General features: G+C 45.0%; 1 protein-coding gene across 1 annotated transcript in view; it reads left to right on the plus strand.

Moving 5' to 3' along the window:
- The first annotated feature begins 259 nt into the window (after positions 1-259).
- Positions 260-14,230, plus strand: part of LOC119451477 (cholesterol 7-desaturase nvd-like) — a 66,424-nt gene continuing 52,453 nt past the window's right edge. The window contains exons 1-4 of the mRNA XM_049659979.1: positions 260-382; positions 4,389-4,521; positions 4,830-4,975; positions 6,120-6,304. Of these exons, the coding sequence (XP_049515936.1) occupies positions 314-382; positions 4,389-4,521; positions 4,830-4,975; positions 6,120-6,304 (533 nt within the window). The 5' untranslated portion in view covers positions 260-313. The remainder of the gene's footprint in view (positions 383-4,388; positions 4,522-4,829; positions 4,976-6,119; positions 6,305-14,230) is intronic.

Genomic DNA, 14,230 nt, shown 5'->3' on the forward strand with positions numbered 1-14,230 from the left:
TCCCTTGATGCTGTTTAATATGCGCCAACGCGAAATTTAGCAACAGATGAGTTTCAGCGTTTTGCCGGAATCCTAATGAGGCTGCTTGCGACTATGCTACAAACATGCCACGTATTGCTTGGCAGCCGAATACTTTTGTCTCTGAACAAATACTGCGCGTAGCAGCCCGGAGTTTTCTGCGTACCATAATAAGACTGGCACTTGCATATCGTGAGAAGGAAGTCCAATGTTTCCTCTCTGGCATTGTGCAGCTCCCGGAGCTACGACTTCGACAAAGAAGCGCAAGCTGATCAAACTAGAGGAGCTCACCGACATGGACAGTTCGCTGCAAAGACCTCTCTTCACGTACGCGTCGTCGGGTTACAAGCGACTCGCCTCCATGGTGGGTATTACGGTTATTTGTCAATAGAATGGTAGCATGCACGAAATGCGGCGCTGGTATATGAGTGAGGAGTCAATAAGCATACACAAAGCTGCGTTCCTGATAGGCGGCTATGCCCACTTTACATGAGAAACACTGTCACGTGATAGTGAAGAGTGCTGGCAGGTAGGCAAGCAGGCAGGGAAACAATAAACTAGGAAGGAAATTGTTTACTGGGCGAATATGTGCGTGCCTAACAAAATATAACTCGGCAGTGACAGTGATGATACTGGCAGCGCAGTTGACGATCATTGGATCCAATAAAACACCACGAGTCTGTCCGATATTTATGCATGTACCACAAATAGAAATTTCCAGAGCCGTCGAAGGTACTCGCGTCGATTCGAGAAGGTACACATCATTTGCGCCGCACGTACAATCTCATCAGGCGGGCTCTTGTATACAGCGCGCATCACGTGACACAGCTGACCTAATGTGCAGGATACAACCAGTGCTTCTCGCACAGCAACGAGCAATAACAGTGATAATCCGGTGAAGAAGATCCCTAGGAAATGCTAAAACATAAGTGGCAATATTTACGATGCAGTCCATGAAGATATATACTCAACGTTAACTAATAAATAAAAGCTATACGTTCATGGTGAACAGACCTGCCACATTTATTAAATAACGGTATTATATTAACGTGACAGCGTTATGGACCCCGAGTCGCGCAAACTCGGTTGTCGGCGTCAACGGCGTAGCCAGCGTTGGCGTCCCGTGAGCGAAAATTGTCGCATATATTCTATACGGCACTGAAGTTCTTCTATCACCAATGTTGCTCATACCTTGCTTTACACTCTTCACAATGTTATTCCTCGGAATTTTGAAAATGACAGCCCACAAACAATGTCACGAAAGAAAACACCGACAGCACATGCCTTTTATGTTAAATCTTTTTCAGATTAAATATTAAATGCAATAACAGAAGATTGGCCTACGCAAGAGGCTGCGTTTTTACCAGAAAGCTCGCCTTCGTGCATAGCGTTCGCTGCCAACGTTTCCCGGTCAACATTACGGATACATAAGTTGCAGTTGCCGGGAAGCGTGAGAAGTAGTCAGGGATCTCTGAACGCTATCGCGCTCCACTCTTAAATGCGAAGCTTAAACGTCCTCCAAATTTTTATTTGCGATGGACTCGTTCATATGAAACCGAACAAAGGATCCATCTGCCTTAAAGGGACTGTCTACCGTTTTCGAAAACCTTCTTTTGTAGCGCAATAGAAAGCCAACAATTCGAAGTGTCTAAACATGCAGTGGATTCACTGGAAAGCGAGTAGAAAATTTTAAATTGAATTTTTCTGTTTGCGTAGGCTCTTCTAAAAACTGTGTAAGGACGCCGACAAACTGAATACTAGACGCAATGGATATCTCGAAGACCACGCATAAGTACACCAATCCGTTCATGGCCCCCGATATTTGCGCGAGCCGGCTGGTTTTCTTTCGGCCGTCCCAATCGCACGGAAAGAGCGTAATTTCAGAGGTGGGCGTGACCGGCTCATCCTCCGCATCGCGGCGCTCGCAACCGATGGCTATCGAGAAGCCAAAAAGTTGGGATTACACAAAGAGGTGCTCCTTAGATGGAACAAATACCGAGAAAAGCAAAGGGTGGCGAGTTAGCTCGTGCAGGAGAAAATTAAAATTAGATGCGCAAGTGATCCTTGGGGGCATAGCATTCGCAAAATAGGCTAACACGCCCCAAAAATATTCTAGAACCATATAAGAGCACTCGGAACTCCAACTAAAAATTCGCAAACGGCTACAAGGGATGAAGATGGTAACACCTACTAAGGAGACGATGCGCTGCGGTACCTCACAAACGTTATTAGGGATAACTTCGGCACGAAAGAAAGCGTAGTTTAGCAACAACAGAGCAGCCTGCGAGATTGAAATTTAGCATAGAAAGCTTTTATTGGAAAAAAGTATAATAAAATGTCCCTAATAACACGGCAGCAGGACCCAATTGGCTTGTCGTACCATTGCTACATTTTTGGCTACCAAATAAGCTTTTGCCACAGGTGGCAACTTTTTTGGCTAGTTTTCGGAATTTTTCGGCTAACTTTTTCTCTCGAAGACCTGGAAACCCTGCGCTCTGGTGCTGTTGCTGCGGCTTGGATGAGGCGAGAAAAGAATGTTTTTGCGCTGTTATACGATCTTTTACTGATTTGGAAATGACGGCGCAAGGTGCCCGAGGGGCAAAGCGCATGCTGGAGCCTATTTCTTTTTTCTCAAATTCGTTTAGTTTTTTCTTCTGCAGACATAAATGAATAGGGAAGTTCAGCGTAGGTGCGAGCGTTCTGCTGCAGATAACGCGGCGGTCGCGCAGTTCCGTGATGGGTCTTTCTTTTCTCTCGATACAGTCGTTCCGAGTATGGTGCGCGCCGCTTGGATAAACTTTTAACGTTACAGCTGTCGCAACAATTTTAGCGATGTATTGTTCCAATATTGACCATATAGTAAAAAAATAATCAGAAATCACTGACATTTATTTTTTGCTTAAGGCTCACTCGGACTCACCAAAATTCTACTCCGCCAGACCGACACTCGCGGGTCAGTCCGTTTGAGTGAGGAGTGAAGTGACTCATGAGTGAGTTTGCCGACCTATGCCATATCCACTCCCCATTCCCCTTCGCGCTCAGCGCTTTCGTTCACAAGGTCGTAAAAAGAAAACCACGACAAGATAAGGCAACCTTTCTAGAATTCCTAGCTCGAAATGGCATCGAACCCGATGGCCGGTGGGACCAGTTTCCTTATGACAATTTTTCCAATGACGATTGGGATTGTAACGAGTGGGCTCGTTCCCACGCGAACTAGCCTGACAGTGGGCTAGTTGCGGCTCCAAAGGACACAAATGACTTGCATAGACATGGATAATAAAGCAAATGTTAAATACAAGAACATGAGTCACGAGCGGGTGTCAGGAGTCGCAATGCTTTCAAATATTTTGAAGCTACTAGCCTTCATTGCACCGCGACCTATCAAAGCGGTCATGGTGACGACACCCAATGGCTTTAATGTTGAAACGGGCTTCTTATAACACAAAGTAGCCCTGCTTAGGTTTGTCCACCTCATCATCTGTGCGCGATCAAATAAGGCGATGTTTCACGGAATGAAGACCACAGAATTAGCCAAATTTCCATCCGCACATCTCTTGAGCAAGTAAGGATGCCAGACCACACCTTATTATTTGCCACATCAGGATATTTTACGCTGCGAAGAAGCGGACAAGAATAAAATAACGTAATACTAACACAGACGAAAAGACATATCCTTACAATGATCTATGTTGGAAAACTGAGCAGTTGCCTTGCCTTGCTTCGTAAATTAGGCCAAAATTAACGCAATAAAAAAACTTACCTTGAATGCATTTGGAAGATCTGGTCGCTGCTCGTTCCTCTTGGCTGTGAGCAAGCTCCACAAAACGCGAGAAAAGAGCCAAGCGCACGTTGAGATCTCGCGCGGTCTGCCTTCTACCGCGGCCTCCAGTGGCGGCGTACCCCTTAGAGTTACTGTATAGGCTTCCTTCCTTCAGGCAGCCTATACAGTACAGCGCCGTTTCTTTGCACACCTCCGTTTTTTTTGCACAAGGCGGCGCCACTTGTCAACGCGCGCTAGCTAAAAGCAAGAAAGAAATTACTCTCTCACGCAAGGAAGAGTTAGCAGAAGCGCATAGAATACAGTTTCAAGCAATACAATATTGTATCCAAGCAAAATAACTCTCCCTGCTTGGCTTTTTAGTTACGTGAGGCTACACGGGTTGGTTGCGCTGTTTCACCGTTGGGCGAGGCCACATGCAATTCTTGCATCACTTTCAGAGCCAGATTAAAAAAATATAGTTCCTTGCTTATGGGGTACAAACATGCTCGTTTCTGTCAATATGACACATTATCTTCTCATTCCCATCACAACCTAATACATGTTCCGAGCGATAGACGGTTCCTTTAAGTGACGCGTCTTTCAATTTCAGCTGAGAGACAGTGAAGATCCAGTGTCCGTGAATGAGTCTTTCATGGGCGAATCCAACGTGTCGTCATCAGAAATCGACTACCAGAAGACGACCGACGCGGAATCCAACTACGGGTTTACCGGCTTTTCGAAAAGTGAGCATGCACAACACAATATCGAAGAATCCATCTTGATGAGCTACAGCTGTAGGTGTTATCGACGTGGCCGGAAGTTAAACGTAAAGGTTCTGCTTTCGGCGTGGTGATTTGAAGCAGGGTTTCTTTATCTGGTTTCGATATCCAACGTGAGCAAGTGCTATAGTGTACAAAACTGGCGTTGGTTTTAAATGCTGTGCTACGGAGATTACTATTGAACACCTTTAATAGGGGGACCTTCGTGAAGATACATATTTAAAGTTAACCTATAAGAAAAGGCTAGACCTTCATGCATTATTTATTTGCAGCGGACACATTCAGCCGAAACCGAAGAGCGACCGAGAAGCTGGACCTGATATTATTCCGCAAGAAAAGCTTCGGACGATTCTGGAGTTTCGGAGTCAACTTGGAAGCAGTGACAGGCGAGGGAGGGACCACCTTCTACGTTGTCGAGGTGGGCCTTAAAAAGAATTAACTTGAATGATTACGTTCATAATAGCTTACCTTAAAAGACGTACATTAATGACTTACCTCACAGGCTTAAATGACTGTTATAATTTCTGACAAAGATCTCGACAGTCCGTGAAGATTCTTGTATGCCTCTACACTATAAGGCACAAAATGCAAGATACTCGAAAGGAAGACGGCTAAAACCGCACCACAAAGATCGTTTTCCACGGAAAAGACACTTTCTCCTTTTAGTTTAAACTACGATGAAGGTGGTCTTGTTTGGCCGCTTATTGAAAGTAACTTCGCCAGCCTTTGAACAACTCTGTCGACTTCCACTGTCTGAAGTGATAGAGAATTTAATTAGATGCCGTTCTTACTTGTGTGGATTTGTGTCGATATCCCTCTAACTTTGGAATAGAGTAAACATCAAGGCCGTTAGGGGACCATAGCGAATCCAAAGTCAGCACGTGTCGTGGGTATATTGTGACTAATTATCTCACCTTGGTTTCCATTTATGATAGATATGTTCCCACCATTTCCTTCGAAAAATTTCTATACCACGTGTTCTTTCTATTTTTTGATGTACTATCTACTTAACTATCACAAGGCTGCTTATGTAAGAAGAAAATATTCTTACTCTGAGCGCTGCAATGGCACACGTTGATTGCGCTTGGCTCTATAGGGTCCCGCTTTCAGTATTACTATAGTAATACTGACTCTGGGACCCTGTAGACGTCTATCTTGTAATTAATTTTGTTATGAATCAAATTCGATCTTCCATATCTCGCTGTAGCCTGAAAAGCGCGGAGCGTCAGTCACGACAAAACCCTCTGACGTTTCTTGAAGAGCTCGCCGCACACTTTAAAGGGCACGTTAATTGGGCTGCGGTGAGTTCATGGTAAAAAGCACAGACAGTGCGAGCAGCATCTCCCTGTAGAAATTTAAACGCTCCATGAATCACCCTTCTCTGCTTCGCAGTATGAAAATTTGGTCAGCTGTGTAGCTGGCACGCACGTGGTCTAAATTCCATGGAAAAGCGCCAAGTTGCATATGTAGACAAAGAGCCACAAATGTAAAAGAAGACGCCGGGAGCCCGCACGAAGCGAGCCGAAATTCTTGCGCTAACATCGCCGCCATTTATTTCGTAGAGCGTGAAGCGAGGCAGCCCGGCTCAGAGGTCCCAGATTCTGGTCGGCGATGTGGTGGTCGCCATCAACGGCACCAAGCTCGCTGGACTGCCTCTCAACATTGTTCGGAAGATCATGAACGCCTCCGGGGACCAGCTCGTCCTCACCGTGCTGTCGTCCAGTCCGTACAGAATCATAAACACCAGGTGCGTCATTTACAAGTGCCGTAAATTGCCGCATTCCGTGAGTAAATTGCGCACGCACAGAATTCGTCCGAGATTATAATGGCGTATTGATTGCATAACGAGAAGCTGAATAGTTAATAACAATTACTTTCTAATTCAATGGCTGACAGGCGCTGCTTGACACCTAGTATGCGCAACTGCCCCGGTGCACACGTTTTCCTTTAACAGAAAAAAAAGCCAATCTCGTCGCACAGGCACTGACTCCACGCACATGGAGAAAGCGATGCACACACGCTTGCTAGTACAACACTGGCATGCGATCTCGAAGCGGCGTGGCGCAACGTCGCGTTATTCGACAAGGAATTAAGCGTGCATGTGCCTTACGCGCCATGGAAATTTTTCTTACAATGCCATCACACTTTTATTGCGATAGCAATTATATGGACACTTCAACCGGAATTCTGCCGTCGGCGTCGCCGTCGCCGTGAGGTTTCGTATAAAGTCCAAGGGCGATAAAATCGTCGCCGCGCGCCGTATGCGCGAGTGAAAGCGCGCTGGGGACGCGCGCTATCACGGAGAGCGAACGCACGGCGGAAGGCAACCGTCGCGCGAAAGGCCGCGGGGGTATGGGAGGGAGGGAGGCAGGTCCGACGCTGTGCTGTGGCACCAAATGCGTATCTTTCAACCGGGCGCAAGTGGAACTGGCCACTCAATCTCCCACGCGAAAGGAAGAAAGCGGGAAGGCAGCGCGGGTGGTGGGGGGGGGGGGGGGGGGGAGCTTCTACTCTACCTAACAACTGAGCTTGTACTTTGCCCGGCTGTGGCGGTCGCCCGCACCGTCTATTGAAACCGATCTCCACACAGCTCTGACCTTTGTATGCGCTGTGCATTCGCCGCTCAGTTTCTGTTGAAGCGATAGACCGCACGAACCTTCGCTCACTGCGGCGGCTGCACTTGCTGCCAGCGTTCTGACAGTCGTTGTCTGCCGTCATTCAGTGTGATCTATTCATGTTTGCTTGTGCGCGCTGACACCACGCTTGTTAATTCAGTTAGTAGCGAATATGTCGAAGTTTATGCAGCCTATAAAACTACTATCCCTACTCCGAATATCTCTCTACTAATTTGCTATCGCAATTGATGCTTCGCCTTTCGAGCGAAACTGGGACATTTTTTTTTAGACATACCGATTGTTACTTCGAGACCTTGTTTCGTTGGCATTTTCCACTTCCTCTGCGTTCCGAGGCGCGCGTTTTAGCCGAATCTAGAGCTTGCAAAAGTGTGTAACTAGCTTGCCGGTACACGCGCAAATGTGGAAATTTTGGTCATGGGATCCATGCATGACCACATACTTGTCGCCACGGCGCCCCTGCCGCTTTTTTTTTTTTTTTTTTTTTGTCGGCGGCCAATTATTCTGCTAGGAAGTAGGGATGGGTTTTCACTGTAAACTACGTGCTGACCTTGAAAAGTGTCGCTTATGAATCAGCTTGTTTCTCAACACCTCTTTTGTCGTTAGTGTGCTGTTATGGGCAATGCAATTGTGATGAAAGAACACCGCCACACAGAACCTTTGTTCAGTTTTGCGCAATCAACCAGAGTATGAAAGGCTCCAACCAAATACTTTATTGTTGCTTTTTGACGTGTAGCAACGTGTGCGTCCTAGAACGTGCGTCAGAAATTCTAAAAAAAGTACGTTACGGTAGTAGCGTAACTGACTGGGCTAGTTGGTGCTAAAACGTCTTGTGTGTTAAACGCCCACGATTTCACACAAGACTGGTTCTAAGAATATTTTACTGAGATGCCAAAAAAGAAGTAAAAACAATACACACGAAAGTAGGGAAGCACTTAAAAACAATGCAATGGACATTATCTACACTGCAGATTTCAGAATTCTTGCACTGGTTGCAATGTAAGCCGTTAGAACACTCGCGAATGTTTCTTGCGACTTTTTCAGAGGTTGGTGTAGCCAGGACATAATATAAACATAGTGAACATTCAATCAATTCGTGCTTTTACTAGATGGGCGAAAATATCAGGAGCCGTATTCACAAAAGGTTTTGTTTGTACGAACTTTCTCTGATTGATCGGCGGCGTTCGCTAATCATATGTTTGTTGTCCCTATTGGACTGTTCTTGTTCTCACGAACTTTACTAGCGTAAGAACTTTTTTTGAATACGGGCCCAGATTCCCACCCACGAAGACACGCTGGTGGGATTATGTAGAATTTAGTTGAAGCACGTAGAATCTAGTAGAAGCACCCATCTAGTAGAAGCACGAACGATCTCAATGTTCACTATATTTATATTATGCCCTCGCTGCATCAACCTGGGAAGAAGTCAGTGGCGTAGCCCGAAATTTTGTTCGGGGGGGGGGGGGGGGGCTCAGGTTGCAGAGCGGCCTCCTCCTTATAGAATTTGTCGAGGAATCAAATGCATGAATAATAACTGCATTGCCAATTCCATTGTATATAGATGCTGCAAACGAAATATTGAACGCTATGCACTGTCCATTAAAACATGTATGTTGTCATAAAAGAATAAATTCGTATGCCCCAAAAATTGTGGCAGAAATAACTTATATCAATACTTCCGGTTTTTTTTTTGTCTCATTAATAAATAAAGAAAACATCACATGAACTTTAGAACTATTGACCCTTTTCGCGGAGCAGTTTGTTTTAGAGAAACGAGATGGCGCTCACGGCGGCGCGCCATACCTCTCCTCAGCGACCACGCACGAATACGAAACCATTACCGCTTCTACCTTGCTTATATGCGATCAGCTGTCGGAAATGCAACTGAGTTTTCGCTAACACACTGTGCTCCAATCATGCTAGATTGAATAATGTGGATTGAAGACGTGTGCAGTAGTTGGCTGCAAAAATAGTGACTGGCATGTTAAGGAATAGAATGAATCTGTGTGGCGAAGTTCGCGGACCGCTGCTGCAACTGTCCGAACGTGTTACCGGCACTTCGTGATGTACGGCTTTCCTCGAGCATGCAGAAATTTGCTCATCCGCCAGCCTTGTATCGCTAACCTTCAAAGAAAGGGCTTCATCCCCAGAACGTCGGCAAGAATGAGTACCACTCGTTAAACAATGACAAAGGGAGTAGCGCCGCTTCCTGTCATAGTAAGTTTCGCGCACGTTATCTATACACATCTGTCCAAATGGCAGGAAAACTTACGCCCACTCTGTCGCCGACGTATCAAGAATAAGTGAATGGACTCACACTTGAATATATGGGCACTGTATACACACATTAAATGGCGGACTACACCTATGGCGAACCAATGGTCGAAGCTGAATGTTTCGTGATGGTCCGCAAGAGTAAGCAAGTTACTAGCTGTAATATATATTTGGTACAAGGTATTACAATGTACAGAACAGCTACGTTTCAAGCATTGTGCGCAGCAAGAACAAATCTATCGGATTCGGAACTGCGCACACCCGCGAGTGATTAGGCAGAAAATAATCAGATAGTGGCCGCACCGAGGAACTTCACTGAGTCAGAAACTGACAAGCCACTGCTTCAAAATATTTGCCGAATAAAGAACAAAGAGCAAAACACGCTAATCTTCACTGAATTCATAATCGGACAGCTTGGAATACATATTTAGCCCTGCTTTTAGAACAAGCACCGTATACGTTGCTTATGCCATTTGGACATAGCTTAATCAGCTCCGAAAGCACTTTTACATGTTATCTGAAGCTGTGATCAAAGCTTCATGTCGTCGATCTAGTCACCGTCTATGATATCTCCGAAAACAGAGGTTTTCTAAGCCGCGCCGGCGTCATACACTTCCAACAAGGAGGCAACGGAGGCAGTTGAGGCAAGCAATGGACGCGTCACCACGTGATCAAATATGGTAGCGCCCACGGGATCGCCGCGAAAAGGGTCAATATCAGTTCGAAACCAGCAAAGCAGTACATGCAGCTTATATGAAAAACGTAAAGGCCATGAAATGAATAAGTTGAGGACAAATATTTTGATGAATCTTTGTCATTCAATAACCTTGTTTAGATTTTTCTACATATGCAACGCCCAGGAAGAAACCTCAATGACGCTATCCCTCGTTGCAATCGATTGCGCAGGAGCAGCTGTAACTGGTCGTGTATTGTAATTACACCGAGATAATACTCGCAGCAGTGAGTACAAATAAAAAGTGGGAGTTCTGCAAATTATATATTAGAAATTGCGAAGGTAGAATGGAATATACAAATGCGAAGATACAATTCGCTAGAGGGCAAAAAAAAAAAAGAGTCGCTGGAAACAAAGTTCACTGCTTGTATACACAAAACCTCGCAATAAGATATTTAAAAATACGTATGAGTCTCCAATAAATCTAAGTATTTAAGCAAACGTCAGTGTATATAATGCGTCAAAGAAGACAAATAAACATGTTGCTCATTCACAGATAGTAAACTTTGCGCACAGAAAGACAGATGATCTAGGCAAGAGGATAACTTTGATCGCAGAAATCGTGATATGTACTTGGGCCATGCAGTGGTCGCGACAGCGCCATGTGGGTAGAATAATAGAGGAATAATGCATAAATCAGTACGAAAATGTGTAATTTCACTGCCTGCACAACGCCAACCATTATTCTGCACCCAAAATTAAAGGAGGGTATTCCTTCCTTTCAATAAAGAAATAAAAGCAGGTAGCTGAAAATGAAAGAAAAGGACAAACGAAGGCCACAGATGATGCGGTAAGTTGAACTACCCAATATCCGAGTGTTTTTGGCGAACGCTGCGTGGGCCGGGCTTTCAATGAGCAAGGTCGGTCAAAATTGGTTATTGGTATTCTCGTAGTTTTTGTATTCGCGTGATAATTGTGATCATGATAGAATAAACGGCGAAAATTTCTGCGGTTCTAAAAGCTAATGAACGGTCATACGTTTTCATAATTATGAACTTATGGACCTGAAGGAACAGTGCTTTTTACTTGCATTGATTTTTGCTGCTTCGCTATCTAAAGGACAAACTTCTCTCGGCGGGAAAGTTGAGCGAGGCGGTCAATGACTTCAGACACGTTGATGCCGACGTTTCTGTGGCTGTATAGAAGCGCCAGCCTAACCATGCGTTTCACAGACATTGTAGAGCGCAAGTAGTTTTTTTAGTAAACTCTTGTTAAAAAAATATTCTCTCTGCGCTAGCATTGGTCACTGGAGGGGTGACTAGAAGCTGCAGCAGTATTTACACATTTACATAGAACCTGCAGTCGCAATGAGAAAGAGCATTCCGGTTCTAAAACCTAAAACACTTCCTCGATGTCGTTGGCATCCTTGTTTAGGTACCTTGCACAAACAGTAGGCTGTTCGATTCTAGCGATGTCCGTCATTTCGTCAGGAGGTATGGAGAAGCAGCCTGCTTTTGAATCTAGGCTTTCTTTGATAATGTCACCACAAATTTCTATAATTTGGTTTTGTGCGTCTGGGCTTAAATACGAGGCATTACTGGGGCAACTTCCCAAATGGTTCTTCAGATATGTATCTCCACAATCAGCTCGCACTCGAAGAAGCACTCTGAAAATGCCTGTGTTTTCAGCAGGGGCATTGCTTAAATCCATAGGGCCCCTGCCCCTGTGGCCACGGAGAGCCAGACCTTGTCGCCCGCAAAAAAAAATCTCAATAATAGGCCGTTTACTTTCTTCTGTTTTCTCATATTTTACTTTGCCTGCCCTGGTCCAGCTGATCAATCACATTAGGCACGCTTCCTGAAAATGTTTGGAGACAATTATCAGCTGCTAGCTGACAGTCACGGTGATATTTAGTATTTTCGTGTGTGTGAGAGATTGCGAGCGCGCGCTTCTATTTATGGAACGGCTTGGACACGAGCGTTGCAGTGCGCGCATGTTGGCCCAAGTTTATAAGAACATTAACCCCATAAAGTTCTAGAATTGAAAATCTTTTAAAGCATGGCTTTGGAAATGTCAGCGCACCTTTCGCGTCAAATGTTTATGGGAACTTTATACCCATGAAGTTTCGTAATTGAAATCCATGCGCTCCGTACATTCCGCGGCCGCTGCCAGATGCCGCAACGCGCCCGCTCGCTATCGAAAAGCCGTTGAAAGTTTGTGCTCGGATGGGGCTCCTTGCGTTACGTGACTCCAGGTGCAAAGGCGTTGTCACAAAATCCAGCCCCAGTTCGCAATGTTCGTGCCGAAATGTCTTGTCGAGCGTGAAAAAGACATTGTAGACAAAATCCAGAATGATTGCTGGCGTCGGTGGGGGTTTTGGTCGGTGGTGCATGCCCGCACGAAAAAATTTGGGGAGGGGCTGAAGCCCCATCAGCGCCCCCCCCCCCCCCCCCCCCTGGCTACGCGCCTGGAAGAAGTCGGTATAAAAATAATGCTAGGTCCCAAATCCTCTCCTGTGGCGGGAAGTTGAAGGACACATCATTTGCTATACGCGAAGATTATTCTGCACGTGTACGCTGGCTAGGAAAAACCTTTGTTTACGCCAAGGAGAGAAGGCTTTCTTTCAAGATCAGGTTCGATAAACTTATCATAGGCAATAAGCGTTTTGTTTACGATGCTCAGACTAACTCTGTTATCGAATTTGAATCCTAGCCACCAACACGTGCTTCCACTCACCCGTTTTCATCTTCCGCCCTTTATTTTTCCACTTCAGTTTGTGAAGCAACTTATCACCTTATGCGGGGTGTGCTATCGAACATCCGTAGTTACTTACCATAAAAGGATATCGTGGAAGGTCTTTTTCAGGACAGTGATACCGAAACTGCCATCTTTACCGAATCATATGGCTAACTCCAGACATCGGAAGCGACGAACTATTGCAGGATAACACCTCATTTATTACTTATAGATACGATAGGACTTCACGCATTGGTGTTTGTTGGATCCAATATAGCCTCATGTTCCGTTGGGATTAACTGCAGCCTAGAAATTGTCTGCGTTAAACTGTCCCTCAAAACATGTACGAATATACTTATAGCATGTTATCGCCCTCCGGACTGTGATCACACCTTCACTAATGGCCTGCACTCGGTTCTAGTTAATTTGACTTCCCGGTTCCCTAACACCAATTACATACTTTGTGGCGTTTTCAACTTCCCTGACATTGACTGGAATAACTTAACCGCATCCTCACGATTATCCAAGGGCTTCCTTCAGTTAACCCCATCGTTCAACCTTACTCAGACTGTCCACTCGCCCACTCGGAGCTCTAACATACTTGATCTTGTTCTGGTCTCAAACCCTGACTTAGTTTCATCGGCGTCCCTTGTCATGGAACTAAGTGATCACAAAGCCGTAACATTCCACCTATCCTTTCCCATTAAAAAAACTGCCAATAAAAAATATATCAGGAGTTACAACAAAGCCAACTTTTCCGCAATTAACTTTAATCTAGAATCTTTCTATGAATGTTTTCGTCAATCTGCTTATTCACGATCAGGCAATAATAACTGGTTGCTGTTCAAACAGCAAATTCAAAATCTAATTGATAAACACGTCCCTCTGACAAGCATTAGAGGCGATGCAGGCAAGCCGTGGTATTCCAACTCGCTAAAATAACTATCACGCAAGAAAAAAAAAAAGATTTTATCGTGTCTCTCAGCATCTAAATGGAAGAAATACTGAGATTTCCTGCGTAAGTATGCCGGTCTTTTGAGGCACTCGAAACGCAAATTCAATCATGAGGATCTAAAAAATACCATTAGTGTTCACCCCCCCCCCTCCCAAATTTGCAGCATTTTAATACCAAAGAATCAGTCCCATAACATTGCGCTTGTATATCCAGATGGCTCTGACGTTCCACTTGATAAACGGGCTAATTTCATGAATTCATATTTCTCGTCTGTTTTCACCTACAAGCCTGTTCATGATGTACCGGCGCTGCCTGGACCAAATTTTGATGTAATGCCACCGGTCGTCATCACAGCTGAATGCATTTTGTGCCTCCTTAACAAATTAAAAATTTTGAGTGCTC

This window comes from Dermacentor silvarum, chromosome 1 (assembly GCF_013339745.2).
Source record: "Dermacentor silvarum isolate Dsil-2018 chromosome 1, BIME_Dsil_1.4, whole genome shotgun sequence".
NCBI lineage: Eukaryota > Metazoa > Arthropoda > Arachnida > Ixodida > Ixodidae > Dermacentor > Dermacentor silvarum.